The sequence below is a fragment of the Mirounga angustirostris genome, unplaced genomic scaffold (assembly GCF_029215605.1).
Source record: "Mirounga angustirostris isolate CCGP_5_RB_7025 unplaced genomic scaffold, mMirAng1.0.hap1 SCAF_16, whole genome shotgun sequence".
Taxonomy (NCBI): Eukaryota; Metazoa; Chordata; class Mammalia; order Carnivora; family Phocidae; genus Mirounga; species Mirounga angustirostris.
Genome location: NW_026991724.1, coordinates 23,167,796 through 23,188,820, shown reverse-complemented (window position 1 = coordinate 23,188,820; position 21,025 = coordinate 23,167,796). Strand labels below are relative to the sequence as shown.

The 21,025-nt window shown below is 37.4% G+C and overlaps 1 protein-coding gene across 2 annotated transcripts in view; it reads right to left on the bottom strand.

The window, feature by feature from the left end:
* The window catches only part of CDH8 (cadherin 8), a 343,095-nt gene that overhangs the window by 157,641 nt on the left and 164,429 nt on the right, over positions 1-21,025 (bottom strand). For both annotated transcript variants that reach the window (XM_045891003.2, XM_045891002.2), the window contains exon 4: positions 1,363-1,530. In XM_045891003.2, the coding sequence (XP_045746959.1) occupies positions 1,363-1,530 (168 nt within the window). The remainder of the gene's footprint in view (positions 1-1,362; positions 1,531-21,025) is intronic.

Genomic DNA, 21,025 nt, shown 5'->3' with positions numbered 1-21,025 from the left:
ACTTTTTACATGAATGCTTATGAACACCCTTTAAGTGGCTGCAGTGGGGAGAACATATCAGAACAAGGCCACCAGACTTCATTTTCTCTGATTTCCCTGGAATCCAATTCTATGACTTAACCTACAATGCAAAACCTTTTAACGGCTTCCCAGTGATCTTAGGAAAAAGATCATGGTACTTAAAATGGTACTCCAAATCCAAATATGGCTATCTCCTGCCTAACCTAACTCTCTAGACTCAGATGGGAGTAAGATTTTTTAAATTCTCATCCGGGGACATACACCCCTCTTTCATGGGGCTTTAGGACATCCTCTTCCACCAGTTACAATGTCCACCCTCCCCATTCCCCTGGTTCCGCTTTGTTCCAGCTAATTCCTATACATCGTTCATATCTCAACTCAAGAGTCTCCATGTCTGAAAGGCCTTCCCAAGTCACCTAGGTCAGATATATTGGATAAGTGCTCACAAGAAAGGGAACATGTGGGGTGCCTCGGTGGCTCAATCATTAAGCATCTGCCTTCAGCTCAGGTCATGATCCCAGGGTCCTGGGATCAAGCCCCGCATAGGGTTCCCTGCTCAGCAGGAAGCCTGCTTCTCCCTCTCCCACTCCCCCTGCTTCTGTTCCCTCTCTTGCTGTGTCTCTCTGTCAGATAAATAAATAAAAATAAAAATAAAAATAAAAAAATAATAATAATAAAAAAAAAAGAAAGGGAACATGTACTGTGAGCATATTAAACAGTTGGAAAATAATGATTATCTCCCGGATTCATGGATGGTGGCTGCCTAGAATTTTGTTGAGATGCTTCCGAGGCAGAGCACGGCTTTAGTAGGGATGAGTAGGGTCAGCGACCACTGATGGCTGAAGGAGGAGTCAGAAGAAGTCACAAGAAGGAGGAGTGTTTATTTTTGCAAGTATATCGCATATCTGCTTTCCCCCATCAAGCACTACAGAGTTCAGTTTCTTTTATACAACAGTGGGACTATCGGTAGAACACTGTCTGAGGTGCATTTTAATCATTCTATCAAGTTCTTAGTGGGAGGTACCACGAAACAGAGAATTAAGCACACATCTTGCAGTCAGACACCTTGGTTCTAATTCTTAGCTCCACTATTTACTATACATTGAATATTTGGAAGTTTTCTCAACTTCTTTGAAATCTGTAAACTAGGGATACATTGAGTACCAAAATGACAGGATGACAGGAGAATTGGTTGTTTCATATATATATATGCATACTTTGTGTATAATAAGCATTCAATGACTGCTATCAGTTTTTTGGATGTTGCTGAAAATCAGAACGTACGTTCAAATAGAAACGACATACTTGGAGATTTTCACCCAATGCAGGGAACTCACTTACTTTGGGCAAATTTTGGAGGATTGTCATTAACGTCGGTAAGGGTCACTGTAAGTGTTGTGGTCCCAGACAGGCCACCAGAGTGTCCACCCATATCTTTGGCTTGGATGACAACCAGGTATTCCTCCTTGGCTTCTCTGTCCATGTTGGGAAGAGCAGTTTTTATAATTGCTGAGGGGGGAGAAATGGGAGAATGACTTTCAGACAGACAGCTCATTCAAATCGAATGTGACGACGCTCTCACGCAAACATACCCATGTGCACACATCAAGTCCCCGCTCAGATAATTTTCTGCTTTCTTTTGCCTTTTAACTGGTGTCTATGATGCCAACACTGAGAAAGATTTTAGTCACAGGCATTAGTGGTTAAATTGCAAAAATACATTTTATAGTATATAAAAAAGAGAACTTGCAAAAATATACATTAAAAAGTAAACAGAATGGCATACTCTTGCCTACCAAATTAAAGTATAAATCATAACATAGCCTCATCTACCCAGGAAAACCCTGGAAGTGAAAGAATCTTACAATTTATCACAGACTCCAATTCCCCTACAAGAGGAGTAAATACATAAATAGCTTGCAGGCTCTGAGGTCAAAGATAAATTATTCTGCAGCTCACAAATACATCAGAGAGATGAAAGAAATAAATGCATTATTAGGATCAACTCAGATGAATAAAATACCAATCAGAATTAATATAGGCAAGTGTCTAAATCCTAAGGTACTGTTCAACCACATTTATATTTTAGTTATTACATTTTCTCTATTGTAAAATAAAAACTTTAGCAAAAAATGAAAAGACAGAAGAGAGAAAGGAGGTGAAACATAAAATCATACAAAATAATATAATATCATCAGTGCTAAAATGTTCATGTTTTTTAGTTTGATATATTTTCAGGATTTCATCCATCTGCTTCTTTATGTGTTTCACCAGTAATTTAATATTCTTCTTAAAGATTCAAAATTTGGGTAGATACTTCTGAAGTTATTTTAAAAATCTTTATTTAGCCCTCTCCCTACTGTCATATCTCTTTATAGATAAATATTGCTAACATTTGGATGGGTACATTTCCAAAGCCATTATAGGTATATGCATACAAATGTACATATATGCAAATGAACATTTAACCACAAATGTGGCCGTGATATAGGCACTTTTCTGGGACTTTCTTTTATCATAGAGTGGGTATCTTTGAGATCCTTTTTTGTTGTTGTTGTTAGCATATAGACATCCAACTCATTATTTCTTATAGCTGCATAATTCTTCATTTATGAATACACTATCAGTAACTTAAGCTTTCCCATATCAATGGATGTTGCACTTATTTCACTTCTTCCCATTTTAAAGAATGATCAGATATCTTACAATGATTGTACTCTATTTTTTCTGTGTCCTGCAGTGTTACTTAACTCTTCCTCACAAAACACACCTCCCACCACCATACTGCTAAAAGCTCAAAACAAAAATTACTGTGACTAGCCCAAAATATTGCTGTTGAATGGATGTGTGTTACACCTCTGGCCCAAGTTAAAGAAAACTGTCTGGATTAAAGATAATTCTATTTATTAAAGATAATTCTCTTTATTATCTTTAAGAATAAAGAATATTTATTCTTTATTATCGTGTAGGAATATCATGCATGTCCAATTCAAATTGAGGATGAGCCACTCGGTCATTTCTGAAGTTGTAATTGTGGTTTGTTTGGTTGGTTGGTTGGTTGGACTCTTAAGCTCTAATTAAATCATCTGTCTGTAAAAGGTTTGCAAGGAGTTGAAGTCCCAGAATTATTCATGTACCAGGCGAGGCACAAGAGTGCCCAGGGAAATCTAATCCACCCAGACAGTGTGCAGGCTTTGGGAAGAGCTGCGAGTTCCAATGTACTTTATTACACCTTGACACCACTTTTATATCCGAGATTCACATGCAGGGAGCACTAATTGGATAACCCTGCTTATTTGGAAACATTGATAGTAACATAATAATATCTTTCAATATAATGGCTTGTTTCAAGATTTGATCATATCAAAATATGACTCAACAGACCATACTTATAGGATTATAAACAAAAACAGAAGAGAAAAGCAGAAATACAATAATCATGTAGACTTAGATTACTGTGTAGAAAAACAAACGAACAAAAAACAACAACAATAACAACAAAACCTCATCAATAACAACAAAACCTCAACAAAACCAACCTCATGAGATGCCAGTCTGGCTACTCTGCCATGGATATATATTCCGTAACTCAGAATATCTTCATTACGGGCCCAATTCCAGTAGAAAGGATTAGAAAATTGTTTTACTCCCATAATAGTTACATGAATGTTTGTAAAGTTTAGGTACCATCACATTCTAAGGTCATCATGAACTAAAGCCATACATTGGTCTTTGGAATTTGGCACACAATGTCTAATAATCAGAGGAAACTAATATAATTCCCCAAGGAAGACAGAGGTTTTTTGTTTGTTTGTTTTTTTCAAATGAGTAGATGGGTTGACGTCTACACATGAGTCCTTTGAGGTTACTTCAGAGGAAGAATTTTTGTAATTTCCTCAGACCCAGAGAAGTGTGCTATGTATTATTCTCATCATTTTTTTTAATATATTATGAGAGTCTAAGAAAAAAAAAAACCCTGTAATGTCTCTCAGACAACTTGGAATTAAAATAGTTCTGAGTCTCAGTTATAATAGCATACTTAGGTTTAATGACTATGAGTTATATCAAAATATGAGAGAAGCATTATGATGGAGGGATTTGCTTAAATGGGACAAGAAGAGCTCCACAGGTCTCCATCTATTACAGAAATGTTTACACTCTCCACCATCAAGGTATACTCAGTACTCATAATACCAAATATGCTTATCTCTTGACAAGTTTGAGTCCCCTTATAAATGCTCCCTCATGTTGAAGTCAAGCAAGTTTGGTTTCTCATGTTATTCTCACACTTGCTAGCTTTGTGACCATGAACAAATTATTAAACTCATCAGGACTCAATATCTTGCCCTATCAAATGGAAACAATAATCAGCCTCCCATTGTGGGTATGCTGAGACTGTGTGAGAGAATTCATGCAAAGTTCTTGGCATACACTAGTTACCCAATTATGCTATTTCCCTTCCCCTTTTCCCTTCCCAGCCATAATTTATTTAATGCTTATCTGGATGATGGTTACAGTGCTAAACATTCTCCAACTGCCCCTCCAGATCCACTTTCCAGCATTTTCCACCTACTCTTGGCATGGAAGAGTGACCATTATGGATTGCCTCAATGAACTAACTTTCTTTTTCTTTCTTTCTTTCTTTCTTTCTCTTTCTTTCTTTCTTTCTTTCTTTCTTTCTTTCTTTCTTTCTTTCTTTCTTTCTTTCTTTCTTTCTTTCTTTCTTTCTTTCCTTCTTTCCTTTTTTCCTTCTTTCCTTCTTTCTTTCTCTTTCTTTTTCTTTCTTTCTTTCTCTTTCTTTCTTCTCTTTCTCTTTCCTTTTTTTTAAAAATTTATTTATTAGAGAGAGAGAGTGAGAGAGAGCACGCAAGAGGGGGTAGGGTTAAAGGGAGAAGCAGACTCCCCGCCGAGCAGAGAGCCCAATGTGGGACTTGATCCCGGGACTCCGGGATCATGACTTGAGCCGAAGACAGTCACCTAACCAACTGAGCCACCCAGGCGCCCTTTTTTCTTTCCTTTCTTTTCCTTCCTTCCTTCCTTCCTTCCTCCCTCCCTCCCTCCCTCCCTCCCTCCCTCCCTCCCCTCCTTCCTTCCTTCCTTCCTTTCTTTCTTTCTTTCCTTCCTCCCTCCCTCCCTCCCTCCCTCCCCTCCTTCCTCCCTTCCTTCCTTCCTTTCTTTCTTTCTTTCTTTCCTTCCTCCCTCCCTCCCTCCCTCCTTCCTTCCTTCCTTCCTTCCTTTCTTTTTAAGATTCATTCATTAGAGAAAGGGAGAGAGAGAGAGAGCACAAGTGGGAATAGGGGCAGAGGGAGAGAATCCCATGCAGACTCCTCACTGAGTGGGGGGTCCGATGCAGGGCTGGATTTCACGACCCCAAGATCATGACCTGAATGAACCAAAATCAAGAGTTGGACGCTCAACTGACTGAGCCACCCAGGCATCCCTGGACTTCCTTACTTTCTGACTCTGCATTAGACTCAACCAACATACATTACCCTAGGAGATTGTGAGGATGTAGCAGGCTGAAGTTCCAGATTCCCCAAATACCCCAAACATATGTTTGGCCAGTCTATGGTTAGTATCTTCAGATATTGCTAGAACAAAACTCTAGTGTCCAATAGCTGCCCCAATCCCTTGTTCTCTCAGGCCTAGGGATGATGAAGACACCTCTGCTGCTAGCCTTGGGGTTCTTGGTATCCCTGGATGGTCTCTCTTAACCTGGCCAAGCTTTCATCAATAGTTCCTTCATTAAACTGTCCTCAATCACCCCATTCCTGCCAAGACCCTAAAAAATATGGTTAGGATACTGGTTCATTATCCAAGGGTCAAACATGTTTCCAGCATATCATTCTTACACAGACATCTACAGTTCAAAAGTACTTCAGTGTAATAACATATTGCCCCTTGACATGGCAGGGCAGGTATTGGCTTCCCCATTGGAAAAAAAGAGAATAATAGCTATCCCATTAAATGAAGTTGCTCAAGAGGACCCAGCTGGAAAGCTGTACATGGAAGTCTTCACACTTTCTCTTTTCTTAGAAAACACTAGGAGTGGGTTTTCTGATTTCTAAGGTAAGCAAGGAGTCTCTCCAAGTTTTCTTTAGGGCATTCAGCATACTTCATTGGCTTTGGTGCAAACTGTATAATGAACAAATCTTGCTTTCTGAGCTGCCTCTAGTCAACCTCACAACTAGCAATGACTCATTAGAAAATTCAAGACAGAATTTCTGGAACATTTTTCCTGCTACCTTGTAGCCATAAAAACATGCTAGGAAAAACCCCAAGTGCTCTTGGCCCTCCCCTTTTTCTCCTCACATTGGGGCATATGTACACATCACTAAAACCTTTTTTAAAATTCCTATTCAAAGGCAGATCATTTCACCTACATAGATGTTGCAGTATGATGATAAACTCCTAAAACAGGAGCTTAAAATTGTCTTAAAAGTTGCCTCTACTTCTCCCCTGAATTATTTGCTTTGGCTCACATGTTCTCCCAAGCTTTAGCCTGTTTCTTTTATAGGCAAAAGAGAGAACTTCCTTATTTTAAAAAGTATTGTTTGGTATCAAATACCACCTCGCACAGAGCAGAAAATATAACGTTATTTTTCCTCTCAGGTTTGTGCAGTCAAAAAATTTGACCTATGTAAAAAGTTATGGAAATCCTCAGTTAAATGGCATTTTTATCCATTTTCAACTTTTATTTTAAAACAGCAGACAGGAGATCCCTATACCCTTTCTGCTAAAAACAAAGCAACTTGAAACATCTTTGATGGTGCTGATTTCAAATAGCTTCCCACTCCCCAAGATGAGAATTGTGTCCATCTTTTTTCACCAAAGTGGTGAAGCAAAATTAATGCTCATGTCTTCCCACATGCTTATAGTTACACATTTTCAATGCCCAGCTATGTTTTTAGAAGCTTAAATATTATGTTTAAACTTCCATTATATCAACTTGGCAACAAATTAGAGTTTTCAATTTTATGGCAAGCAGTATGACAAAATGCTTTTTTCTGGGGCAGTGAGTCTTTGATGTAGGCATTTGATCAATAGCCTCACAAAAAAAGAAAATCAACTTAGCTAATTAAACATGGTAATATCAGGATTGACTTGGAGTTGATACAATTAAAAATATCACATCTTTTGTCTTCGATGCTTATAAAATTCCCAATGCAGTAATGGTCCTAGTGTTTATATGTAGACCCTTTACCTAGTTACCCTTGGATAAATCATGGAACATCCTTGGGACAAACTTTTTTCCTTGAAAATAGGAGCCTCTAAGATTTTGAGGAGAAGAAAAACAAAACAAAACAAAACAAAAACATAGTTGGTGTTCAGGAGGATGAGCCTGTCCTGCTGGATTCTCAACAGCATTAAATGAAAAGTCAATTCAGAAGAGGGAATATAAACAATCACATTTTAGAAGAGTTTCCCTGGAACTTCATTTTGAAAATCTAACCTAATTAGAAATTTCATGAGAATGAATGAGAACCCATTCTCCATGAATTTAATTCAGTGGGGATTTTGAACCTGACACTGGAGAGTGGGGTGGGAATGTGTGAAATGGGAGGTGAACCTTGGTAGGATTACTAAGGAGGGAAAAGGGGAATCATCTTGCCCTGAAATTTGCATTCATTACCCTATTGTGAGTAGATTCTCTTGTACTTAAAAGACATGATTTTATCTTAACTTTATTCAATCAAATGATTTCCCGGTTGCAGTAGTTTAAAAATTTTAAGTCATAGGCTGGCCTTAAGTTCTCCCTAAGTGCTAAACAGCTGTTCCTTCTGTCTCATTATCCAGGGAGTACTTCTGATTAGAATCCAGTTTCAGTCATCTCAAAAATTTAAAACTTCTGTGTGTGTGTGTGTGTGTGTCTGTATGTGTGTTTACCATTGTCTTTGGTGTTATCATTTGAGAAGCATTTTGTATCCATCATGAAGCCTTCTTTTTATAATTTCTGTGATATCACCAGATTGAGAGACTTCATGAGAAAGGCAAGGAGATGCTGATTAACTCCTTTGTCATTCTGAAGGCTGATTACTGTAATTCACTCTTTGCGGGTCTCCCAGATTGTGCCGTTCAAAGATTGCAGTTGATATAAAATGCTGTGCTAGACTCCTCTTATGAATAAAACTTGTTGAACACATTATCCTGGTTATGAAACCACTAGCTTTGTTATTCCCCAAAACTCTTACCAATTCATTGTGCAATTATCATTTTACTATCTATGAAAAAAAGGTCTCTCATTTATGAGATTAAGTGATACAAATTCATCAGGCATAAATTCCTTTTGGGCACCATATATTGTATCCACAATTTCTGCTAACCATGTGATTTGTACTATATGCTGCCATGAATGAGGGGTAAAGGATATACAACCAGAGATGCATCAACACATGCCCACCTTATCCTTGATTAGTAGCATCAGTATAATAACTGCAATAATGTCAAACTTGCACAGATATATCACAAAGGAGAAAGTGAATCATTATAAAACTCTTTACCCTCCCTGAGGTTCAAAAATGTGCATTTCCCTTTCTTTGTGACTCTAATTTATGAGTTAGCTAGAGAGGTGATGATAGATAGATGGATGATAGATAGGTTGATAGAAACACAAACAGATAGAATGGTCTGGATTTGGAAAAACTAGATGTCTCATATATTCCTCATGCTTTTGTAAAATATTACGATATAATTGTAAAGCTAATGAGTTAAATGTATCAGGAATCAAAAGCTTATTTATATACTTTAATTTGGCATTTTTAAAACTAAGAACTTATTCCAAGGAAATTATAAATTTTCCTTTTCCAGATATCTCAAATTTTTAAAGTAAGATGTTCACTTTTTTTGTATGATATTTTTAAAACGTCAAGCAATTTAAATATGCAACAGTTGGGAAATATTAAATTAGTGGTGAAGGTTATAGAGAATAAAAGTTAGAATGTTAAGCAGATGTTAAAAAATGTGTTATATAAATTCTGTAGCAACATAAAATGTTTATAACAATTCTTAAATTTTAAAAATAACATGAAATGACTATTCTATATTATAATGTGCTTAAAATTCATCAAAGAGTATAAACAAAGATAATGTGATGTGTTTTTGTGAAGGAATTGAAGGTTGCCTCCTCCCCCAAATTTCTCAGCACAATGTTATGGAAACAGAAGAGTATATGTTTTAGAACATGAACTCTGAGGATATACAAATGAGAAATTATTTTGATCTGATACTACCAGCCATGTGATCTTGGGTAAATCACTGAAACTCCCTGAAGCTTACCAATATTATATATAAAATGTTATTAACTGCCAAACAAGAGTTTAAAGTTGATATTATTATATGAAAAGTAAAAAGCCAAGTGTCTTACTTTATACATATGTAGATATAAATACAGATATAGATGCCCTCACGGAGATATATGTAAATATATATTTCACATTTGTTTTTATATATTCATATTTACACATATATATACTCACAGATATGTTTAATTTTGTATTTACATTTTATAAATGTAGACATATACATGGATATGTATGTAAATAAAATTTAGTTATTAATTTAGTGGTAATAATTAAACTTATTTAAAAGATGATATTCAACGATGCTACAAAGTATAAACATCCCACATCACCTTCAAAATAGTAATTTCCCCATAGTGATTTCCAGATGACAGACAAAATTTATTGTTAGCATTTAAATCTCTACATGATTTGTATCCAAACTCATCTTTTATTACAACATTCTGCATAGCATATGCCCTTCATTCCCCAGACACTTACCTTGCTTCAGATTCTTCCACTGACTTTAGTGCCTTCACTACTCTGTGTGGATCATGCAGCCTAGACCACCCTTGCCCTTTACTGGAGCTCTTAAAATTCCATCCATCCCTTCAGGCCCAGCTCTGATGTTTCAGAGGCTGAGAGGCCTTCCCAGGTAGAACTAATTACTCTCTTCCTTTTGATCTTCCACACCTTTGTTAGCCACCTTCTTATAGCATTTACTTTCATGTTTCTTCTCCATTTCATCACTTCCCCATGATTTTAACCTGTTCTGATAGAAAATCATTGTAGACAGGAACCATGTCTCATTCATTCTCACATGCCAGAACCAAAATCACAATTCCTGCACATAATAAGTATGGACAAATGTAGGAGAGAAAAAGACAATCCAAGGCGGAAGAGAGAAGGTAGATGGGAGTGAAGAGGGAGGGAGAAAGACAAACAGAAAATAAAATGGTAACTGGGGGTTCTTCTAGCTGCTTTCAGAGCTCAGCGCTGGACTATGGAAGCACTCAATGTTAATAACTGTCATGTCTCAGGGACCAGAGGCATTTAGGTACAATTACAAGGTAGCAGAGGAAATAAAAGGCATCTGAATCATCAAGAAAGAAGTCAGACTTTCACTATTTGCAGACAACATGATACTATATGTAGAAAGCCCTGAAGACCCCACCAAAAAATTGACAGAACTAAATCATGAATTCAGCAAAGTTTCAGTATATAAAATCAATGTACAATCTGTTACATTTCTACACACCAAAGATGAAGCAGCAGAAAAAGAAATCAAGGAATCGATCCTATTTGCAATTGCACCAAAACAAGTAAGATACCTAGGAATAAATCTAAATAAAGAGGTAAAAGATCTGTACTCTGAAAACTATAGAACACTTATGAAAGAAACTGGAGAGGACACAAAGAAGTGGAAAAGTGTTCCATTCTCATGGATTGGAAGAACAAATATTAATAAAATGTGTATACTATCCAAAGCAATCTATACATTTAATGCAATGCCTATCAAAATACCACCAGCATTTTTCACAGAGCTAGAACAAACACTCCTAAAATTTGTATGGAACCACAAAAGATTCCAAATAGCCAAAGCCATTCTGAAAAAGGAAAACAAAACTGGAGGCATCACAATCCCAGATTTTAAGCTTTATTACAAAGCTATAGTCATCAAGACAGTATGGTACTGGCACAAAAACAGACAGATAGATCAATGGAACAGAAGAGAGAACCCGGAAATGGACCCACAACTATATGGTCAACTAATCTTTGACAAAGCTGTGAAGAATATCCCATGGAAAAAAGACAGTCTCTTCAACAAATGGCATTTGGAAAACTGGACAGCAACATGCAGAAGAATGAAACTGGACCACTTTCTTGCACCATACACAAAAATAAATTCAAAGTGGATGAAAGACCTAAATGTGAGACAGGAAATCATCAAAATCCTAGAGGAGAGCACAGGGAGAAACCCCTTTGACTTTGGCCATAGCAACTTCTTACTAGACACATCACTGGAGGCAAGGGGGAAAAAAGCAAAAATGAACTACTGGGACATCATCAAGGTAAAAATGTTCTGCACAGTGAGGGAAACAATCAACAAAACTAAAAGGCAGCCTATGGAATGGGAGAAGATATTTGCAAATGACATATCAGATAAAGGGCTAGTATCCAAAATCTATAAAGAACGTATCAAACCCAACACCCAAAAACCAAATAATCCAGTTAAAAAATGCAAAGAAGATATGAATAGACACCTTGCCAAAGAAGACATTCAGATGGCTAACAGGCACATGAAAAGATGCTCAACATCACTTATTATCAGAGAAATACAAATCAAAACCACAATGAGATATCACCTTACACCTGTCAGAATAGGAAAAATTAACATGCAAGAAACAACAAGTGTTGGCAAAGATGTGGAGAAAGGGGAGTTCTCTTGCACTGCTGGTGGGAATGCAAAATGGTTCAGCCACTCTGGAGAATAGTATGGAGATTCCTCAAAAAGCTAAAAATAGAACTACCCTATGATCCAGCAATTCCACAACTAGGTATTCACCCAAAGGATACAAAAATATAGATTCGAAGGGACATATGCCCCTCTAAGTTTACAGCAGCATTATCAACAATAGCTGAACTATGGAGAGAGCCCAAATGTCCATCAACGAAGAATGGATAAAGAAGATGTGGTGTGTGTATCTCTATCTCTATCTCTAGCTATACCTCAAATGGAATATTACTCCGCTATCAAAAGAATGGAATCTTGCCATTTTCAACAATGTGCATGGAGCTAGAGTGTGTTATGGTAAGTGAATTAAGTTAGCCAGAGAAAGACAAATACCATATGATCTCACTCATAAAGGAGAGAGGGAAACAAACCATAAGAGATTCTTAACAATAGAGAACAAACTGAGGGTTGATGGAGGGAGGTGCAGGGGGGATGGGCTAGATGGGTGATGGTTATTAAGGAGGGCACTGTTTGTGATGATCACTGTGTGTTGCATGTAAGTGATGAACCACTGAATTCTACTCCAGAAACAGATATTGCACTGTATGTTAACTAAAATTTAAATAAAACAATAAAAAATAAGGTAGCAGGATCACTTAGTGGGGAAGAGGGTGTCAAGATTTGAACTTAAGTCTTGCTGCCTTCAAGGCTCCAAGGAGGATCAAAGGCTACTCCACACCATCTCAAGGGTCATGATCAGTTTGCCAAGAGGAAGGGCATAACACACGTCAATGAACGCCAGTGAGGAGAGTGTGTTCTTCAGATTAAAGAACGTAGGGACTCTCACCGTTCCTCTAGATATTTACCCATTTCATAATTGACATTTGTATTTATTAAATGTCTCAGTATAAATTTGTGGTGCAGTGTTCTACTATTTCAGATATTCCCAGGATTACTCAGAAAAGGGGGTAATACTGATGAGCTATGTATCCTAATAACATTTCATGAATTAATTGAGGGTGAATTCATGAAAAAAACATTGCTTTGATCGACATCCTTTACCAATGATGTTTTAGTCATACTTGTTATTTTTGAAATTGCATTATTATTTATTTCTCTTGGCATGTATATCTGTGGATATATAGAGAGAGATGGTATCTGATTTTTCCTAAAATAAGCCATAGGAAAACTTAGTTGAAAATCTATTGTGACATGAATATCAGGGATTATGAATGTGGTTCAGCAATGAAAAAGGTTTTAGGCCAGGTCACACAGACTGTGGCTGAACGAAGACCCAAATCTGGGTCTGCAGAATCTTAGTTATGATGTGTTAATAAAATAATATACTCTCCTTTTGCCAAAAAATCTCTATGGAATACTTAGTAAGACATTTGTCTAACGATCTTCTCCTATGCTATTACAGCATCTTAACCTGACTGTTTGACAGACATGACTTCTTCACATAGACTTTATATATTAACCTCTACTTGACCTTCCCCATTTGTGTTTGAAAACTGTTACTAGAGAACAGCAAGCTTGAAAGCTTTAAATCAGAACACTGAGGACCATTCTCAATGTATACAAATTGCTTCCTTATATGAGAATTTCCTGTCTTGGGCGCCTGGGTGGCGCCTGGGTGGCTCAGTTGGTTAAGCGACTGCCTTCGGCTCAGGTCATGATCCTGGAGTCCCAGGATCGAGTCCCGCATTGGGCTCCCTGCTCGGCGGGGAGTCTGCTTCTCCCTCTGGCCCTCCCCTCTCTCATGCTCTCTCTCTCAAATTAATAAATAAAATCTTAAAAAAAAAAAAAAAAGAATTTCCTGTCTTGTAAAGCAGTATATTCTTTGACTAAATAACTATAACTTCTTAATTACCCTACTCTGTGGATCACAGCCATGTCTATCCCCATTTCTTTATGGAAGAACATATAAAATAGTTTTAAGTGAATTAACAATGATATCCTGTCTCTATAGTTTTACACACACGGTGCAGAGTGACTTTAGTAGAGGGACTGTCCCTTCTGTCGCTCCCCGATTCTTTTATTAAATAATTCTGCACAGGCCACCATTTATAGCATCAACACATGGCTAGCCAATAAATGATGCTACTCAATTCCAAGTTATACTGAAATACTTGCAATTATTCCTATTCAGAATTAAGGTGAAATTTCTTTTCCCCTAAATGAAAACACTTCCAGGGACTCCTCAATCAAGTGAAATTATTTCTGTGAAGAGCATGATGGCACTATTCTTTCCTTAAGCCACAATTCCAGTAACTAATTATACGTATAATAAGTATGGGTGGTTTAAAAAAGCAAAGTGAAAGTCGCTAAAAAATTGGATGCTTTCTCCTAGCACTTGAGAACTTAAGCAGATGAGAATGGCAGGGTTGTGGAGCGGAGAAAGCACAGGCTGTACGGTTCCCTACTACGAAATAGAGCCAGGACTGACATCTGAGTCTAAATAAAGTTAAGCAACTCTTCAACCCAGAACCTCAGTCTCTTCGTCTATGAAACAGAGATGGAAACACCTAACAGACATTATATGGAATAACTTCTAACATTGTTCAAAGAGCATAACAGACACTCAAAACAAAATTTAATTGAACTGTTATGATAGGATCCTCAAATGCTAAAATAGCCCTGATTCCACTCATGCTCCATTGGAACTTTCTGGCCCCAGATCTCAGTCAGACATAGCATGTCATATGGATCAAGGCCTGACAATAGAGGCTAGTAGAACAGGGCATTTTTAGAGCTTAGGATTTGATATCAGACAATGGGGTTGATTCTGGCCCCTTCACTTTGAAGTATGGTAAGTAACCTGAGCAATTTCTTAACACCTTTGAGCTCCTGTTTTCTCTTTTGTTACAAAGAGATAGTGCTTACCCCATGGTTTTTTGTTGTTTTATTTCCTTAAGATTATTATTAAGGAAGATAAGGCATGTAAAATATTTAGCCAGTAATAAAATAGTAATTAGCTGATCACTACTACTACCCCTACTATAACTACCAGTAATACCATATTGTTGCTGGATGATTGTGATGATCACTCATAATAAAAATAGCAATACTTCATATCCTACTGAGCCTTCTTTGTGCTGGACCCTACACAGGTATTTAGTCTGTGCGCAGATAAGGTGCTTAGCGCAGTGACTGACAAAGAGTACATAAGTCACCTGCATTGCTGTTACAGTAATTATCATCCTCTCATCTTTATATTTCATGACCATCCAGTTAGATAACTATTATAGTTCCCACTAAAACATGAAGAAACATGAACTTTTGTGGTCTTGGTTAAATTATATTCTGTGAGTTTCAACATGGTTGAAACAGTGATAGACCTAATGCTCCTCTCAGCACTTCCCATTATACCAACCTGTCTCTCCTACACTTTGGAGGTTCAAGTGGATCACTAATTGCTAACTTCAGAGTAATCTGCTTGGTAAATCTGCCTGTTGGCTTCAAATGATGGTCATTGCTATTCCTCTTTTCATAATCACTAACTCAGAGATGCTAAATCAACTCAGTGACCTCGCTCAGGGAATTTCCAGTGACCCATTAACCCTGATTCGAGGGATCTGTACAATACAGACAGTAAGACACTGGCCTTTGCTAATAAAATTTCCCGGTTAACTATCCTCAAACTCAAATTTTTTAGAGAAATTTCTCATTATAAACCATGCCTTTGCCCCATGAGGTCATTGCACGCTCAGCAACAGATTATCACCGCATGATTTCTAGGTGTGACTACCCATCAAATCACAACCCAAGACTTCAGAAACATGGGGCAACAGTTTGCTTCCATTGCTTTAACCCAGGGCAGAGGGGCACAACACCAATGAAAGGGCTTTGACCAGGAAGGGAGAGTCTTCCTTTATTTATGGTGCTGCCACAATGGGTATAAAAGATGCTGAGAACTTGCCTCAATTCCCTTTAAAGTAAGAATCAGGAACCAGATTGGGCTTAAAAGAAATATTCCAGGGTTTCCTACCACTGTCAAGCTTCTGCTACATTTTTCTTGTCAGCCAAAGACTGATAAAAAACACTGAGATGTGCAGAAGTGAAAGGTGTTCAAATACCTAGAGGAGTTACATATAAGAATCACTGAAAATTCTGATAACTGGATTTGTTTAAAATCATTTGAGGGGCACAGATCCACAACTAACCCTGGATAATCTTCCCACCATTCCTTTTGTGCCTTTCAACCCCATACTCTCCTTGACCTCTTTGTTGCATTCCGCAAGTTCTGCTTTGGAAATCCTCCTACATTCTTCTTTGGGGATGCAGGCTTTCTCTTCCCAGCAGAGTGACTTCTCTCTTTGCCTTCACATTCTCTCTCAAAATAGAATTCTTCTCCTCCTCCTCCCCTCATGCATCTTCATGAACAATGCTGCTGCATGATTCCCTCTTAGTCAGATCAGTGTCTGTGCAAAAAACACCATCAGCTCCCTTCCATTGGCATAATACTCACCTCACCTTTTCACTCTTGTTTATTATCATGGGCTTTACTTTATTATTTTTATTTAAATTTCTTTCCCCACCCAGAGTTATTTGTACTTAGTCAATGCCTTTCAGATCCCATTCATAGACCTAAGAAAGCAGGTAGCACCAAATGCCCTGGGCTCTATTCTGCACAGAATAAGGAGAAGAAGTGGCAAAATAACAGACAAGGAATAAATCTGTCATCACAAATGTTTCTCCGGGACCTACTATATATCAAACACTGTTTCAGGTATTAGGGATACAGTGGAGAAGACAGATAAGCAGGCTAACTTCACAATTCTTGCGTTCTAAGTGTAAAAGCTAGGGAACATACTGCCATGTGCAGAGCGACACAACATAGAACAACCAGGCTCACAACTCATTGGCTCTCTGGGCCTTACTCTTTTAATTTGTAAAGCTGGGACAGTGAAATTTACCTTACAGGGGGAAAAAAATGAGACAGACATATGTCACCTGCAGGAACTATTATCAGTGGTTCTCATACACATAGCCCATATTTTAACAATGATTAGCCAGAACATTTGTGAATATTGAAATCCAGGTATGATTATGGTCCACATAATCACAGAGAAGCAAGCAGAGGGGAATGGATCTCTATGTCCCTTCAGGACAGAGATAATTAGACTGGTATTAACAGGAGGCTGTCTGACCTCCCTAGGAGGCAAGCCAGAGGCAAAGCCAGTCAGAATGGAAAGTGAGGTAGATGTTCTAGTTAATAGAGTTACCATACAGAGGGTTAGTAAGAGCAGATTTTCATGGATCTATTGTTCCCTTCGTGACAGTTGTTACAATATATCAGAGCTGTTTCTTCAAATACATTAAGTGGCTCGTGATTTTTATTCTCTATATTAAAATAAAAAAATAACTGTAATAAATAAGTACATCTTCTTTTCCTGCTCTAGATTTTTAACAATTACTTGACACTCCTTCTCCTTCTCTTCCTGGTTCTTATCAATCACTTCTTATTCTCCATTTTTTCCTCCTTTGTGGCCGTATGTATTCTTTTTAATGGCTTTGCTCCAACAAATCTAAGTGAAGATACATATTATGGGAATACATATTTGGTGTGAATGCATAAATGAATGAATGGTGAAGTTCCACCTTCTCTATATGTCCACTTCCTACAATCCGATTCATTAGGCACTCATTGATTACCTATCTGCTAAGCATGAGGCTTAGTCAAAGGGCCCGCACTGAGATTCTTCGCAGAAAATGTACCCAGAGTAGGTGAAAGATGACTTCTTTCAAACTCTCAACCAGTTGCTTATGGTAGTTACAGAAACTGAGGTTTGTATGTTTATCTGTTTTTGACCTTCCAAAAATACAAAGAATGCAAGCCACTGATTCTGAGAAACTTGCCATCACTACTTGCAAGATATCATTTTATGCAGTGTTGTACTGAATAAAATAACATCTCTGGAAGTAACCTCTGAGTGGGCACAAGTGCAACGTATTTAAGAGAAATCATGATACAGAAAACCTTTTTGGACTAGGACATAAGGATAAATTTGTCTTCAAATCTGACATTTATGTTTTAGGTGACTTTGAATAAAATTTCATAAGCCTCACAAGATTTATATATGCAAATGATCTGTAATTAGGAAGAAATTCTAGGGGTCCATTTCTGGTGTGATATTAATATCCAAAGAAGCCTCATGTGAGAGAATGAGGAAGATGATAAATAAAATCAACCTTTCTTTCTTCCTGACTGGTCTTCCATACTTAGGTTAACTCTGTAAAAAGACTCCCAAATTTAACTCTAATTTCTTAGCATGCCCACAGCAGGGCCAGAGTAAAGAAGCCATGCCTCAAACTCCAACCCTCTTCATTTCTCATCTTTGCAAAATCTTAGATAATGTCATTCTAATCAATGGCCATTGAGAGAGCACCTCTAAGGAAAAAGGTACTGTCCTAAGGTTTGGAGACACAAAGATAAAGGTGGTACAGTTCTCTGGACTGGAATAGTTCATAATCCAAAAGATAAGGCAGGCATGAGCAAATGCCTATAAAATCCAAATTCATCCTCTCCTATTCTGAACCCTGCTATCACTTTATGCATCCCTCTATCATAACACTTACTGCATCAAATTTGTTTTCAATGTGTTTCTGTTCCTATTTTAACATCTAATTGGCCTGCCCCTCTGTCAAAATTTACTGAGGCTTTAAACATCCTCTTTTCTATAAAAGTATTCTGACTCTAATCTTTTTGAATCCAAAATATATATGATGAATCCCTTGTTTAGTCACCTGAACACTTTGATAAATACCCTAAGACCAGATAGAAGTCATTTCCATCATAACTATTATATCCCAGGTGCACACAATACGTAGTACCATGGGCAAGTCACTTCACCTAGTTGACCCTCTCTTTGTAAAAACATGTTTGTGGTATCTCCACTCAAATGTCAAATTATCAGTGAGGCTTCCCTGTCCAGCCTTTGCAAAATAATCACCACTCTTGGCTGACACTCCCCTTCATCCTTACCTAGCTATCAAAGTCTCTGCCCACATGCATGCCAGTGGGAGCAGAAAATAAACAAATGGACTTGTCTTGTTTATTGATTTTACCCAGCCCCTACAACAGTACCTGAAAGGTAGTAGTCTCTCAATATATGTTAACATTTTTCAATAAGCCAATACATGAATGATTTTTTCCCCATGCAAACTTGTGAGGAATCCCATATAAAAGTAAACACATTCAAGTAAACGACTATCCAAAGACCTCTTCTGGAGATGTGTGGAGGCCTAGTTAAGAGCTGATTTTCTCCACTACTCCCTTTCCGTAGTGGAAAATTCTGGCCAGAGAAAGCTCAAAAGCCAGAGGAATACTGTTCTGCTTAACAGGGAGCTGCATGGCGTAATTAATTTATGCCTGTAAAACATTCTGAATACCTTAGGATCAAATTACTGTTGTGCCTATTCTCCATCTTACATCTTGCATATGTAAAAATTCAGCACCCTGACATTTATTGAAATCGTTGCATGGAGGAATGAGACAAATTGACTCAGAGACAGGTGTTGACAGTCAGCACGAAGGAAAACAGTCTTTTGTCAATGCAGCAAACAGGAGTGGTGGAAAAAATATGCAGAAGCCAGGACATCATGTAAGTGGCTCTGAAGATGCATTTCCTCATCAGTTGCTCAGGGATTTGAACATACATCTGGGCCTTCTGGTCCTGCATTCTAAGGCTGCTTCACCAAGATTATAAGGGAGGGGTTTTTCTGTGTGTGTATTAACATGAACAAACCTCACTTTTCCACCCAAATCCATTCTCAAGTCAATGGCCTACATTACCAAAAATTTTTAGTTGGTGTGACCCAATATCGATAAATGCAAGATCCAAGGGGATGGTATTTGGGTTAATGCACTTTAATGAAAATTCTAACTATGTCAGGTAAGGGAACTTGAAGAGTTCAGTAGAAATTGTGTGCTATGCACACTACAGATATTATCTCAATCTGAATCTTCTAAGAGCTCTAAAAGTAGTTTCAATCATCAATCCTTAAGACATAAAGAATAGGGTCTCAAAGATATGAAATATCTTCGTGATGGTCATAAAGTGGTAAATGTTGGAGAGCAAAGTTGAACTTAACTCTGACTCCAAAGTTCACATTCAGGACTTCATACACCATGTTGTCTCCCATGAAATTCTACACCAGATTGTCACCACCTTGAACAATGACCTTTCGGATGCTTAGCTTTGTTATAAATAAATGTTTATATGTAACACAGAGATTTTGTTTGTCTTTTGGCTTCCTTTCAGCATATCTTTCAGTTACTTTAAATGACAGCCTTCAATAACTATCTTCCAGAGTGTAGGAGGCACATTACGTTAGAGTTCATATGAAATATAAATAAGATAAATGCTGTTTTTAAATGTGTTTTCCCCCATATCTATTTTTAAATGTGATAGAAAGTGATGTCATCTCAGAATAAATTCCATTGTGACAATTCTAATATTTTATTACTGCAATTTGGTATACCTGATGGATAGAAAATGGAACACGGTGGTGGGTGAGGTTGCTTCCTTCTATCATAGAGTAACTATAGATATGTATACACATAGTGAGAAAAAGCCTACAACTAGTACCACACTTCTAAACATTTTCTTGATACCTGATTATTAACAAATCCTTGCTCAACTGTTACCTCATAAGGGAAAAGATTTTTAAAAATAGGACTTCAAAGCTATTAGAAAATGGTTGCAAAGACTGCTACTTTGATGTGGCATCATCCAAACACAAATGACTTGACTGAAGTTAAAGAGTTCTTGTAAGAACGTGTAAGTTCCTAAAGTTCCTATAAGAACTTTATGGGGCTACTTCTTTGCCTGACCCCATTTTCGTAAAAAAAAGAACTAAGGACCAGTGAGGTTTGATCCCAACTCTTTCAAGTGCTAAACATCCTAGCTTTATTATCCAAGGTCTAGTACATAGTGTTTTCTATTATTACTATTTGCATCTGGGTTGCTAATTTATACTCTGCTGAGAATGAGAGCAAGGGAATCTAATTTGCATTTTGTTTCATCGTATAAATATAGTCATTATTATTATTTCCATTTATAGCCCTTGAATGTATTTGTTATTAAATAGCACAATTAGGCAATCTCAATACCTGTCTTTAAGAGATCCACAGGTGTCAGAGTGCAAAGGTAGCTGTTAGATAGACAATACCACAGCAACATTATTAAAGTTAATGGGATGGAAAAGAAAGTTCCAATAGTACTCTGTCACACACAATAAAATTTTACCGCTCATGGAAACTACT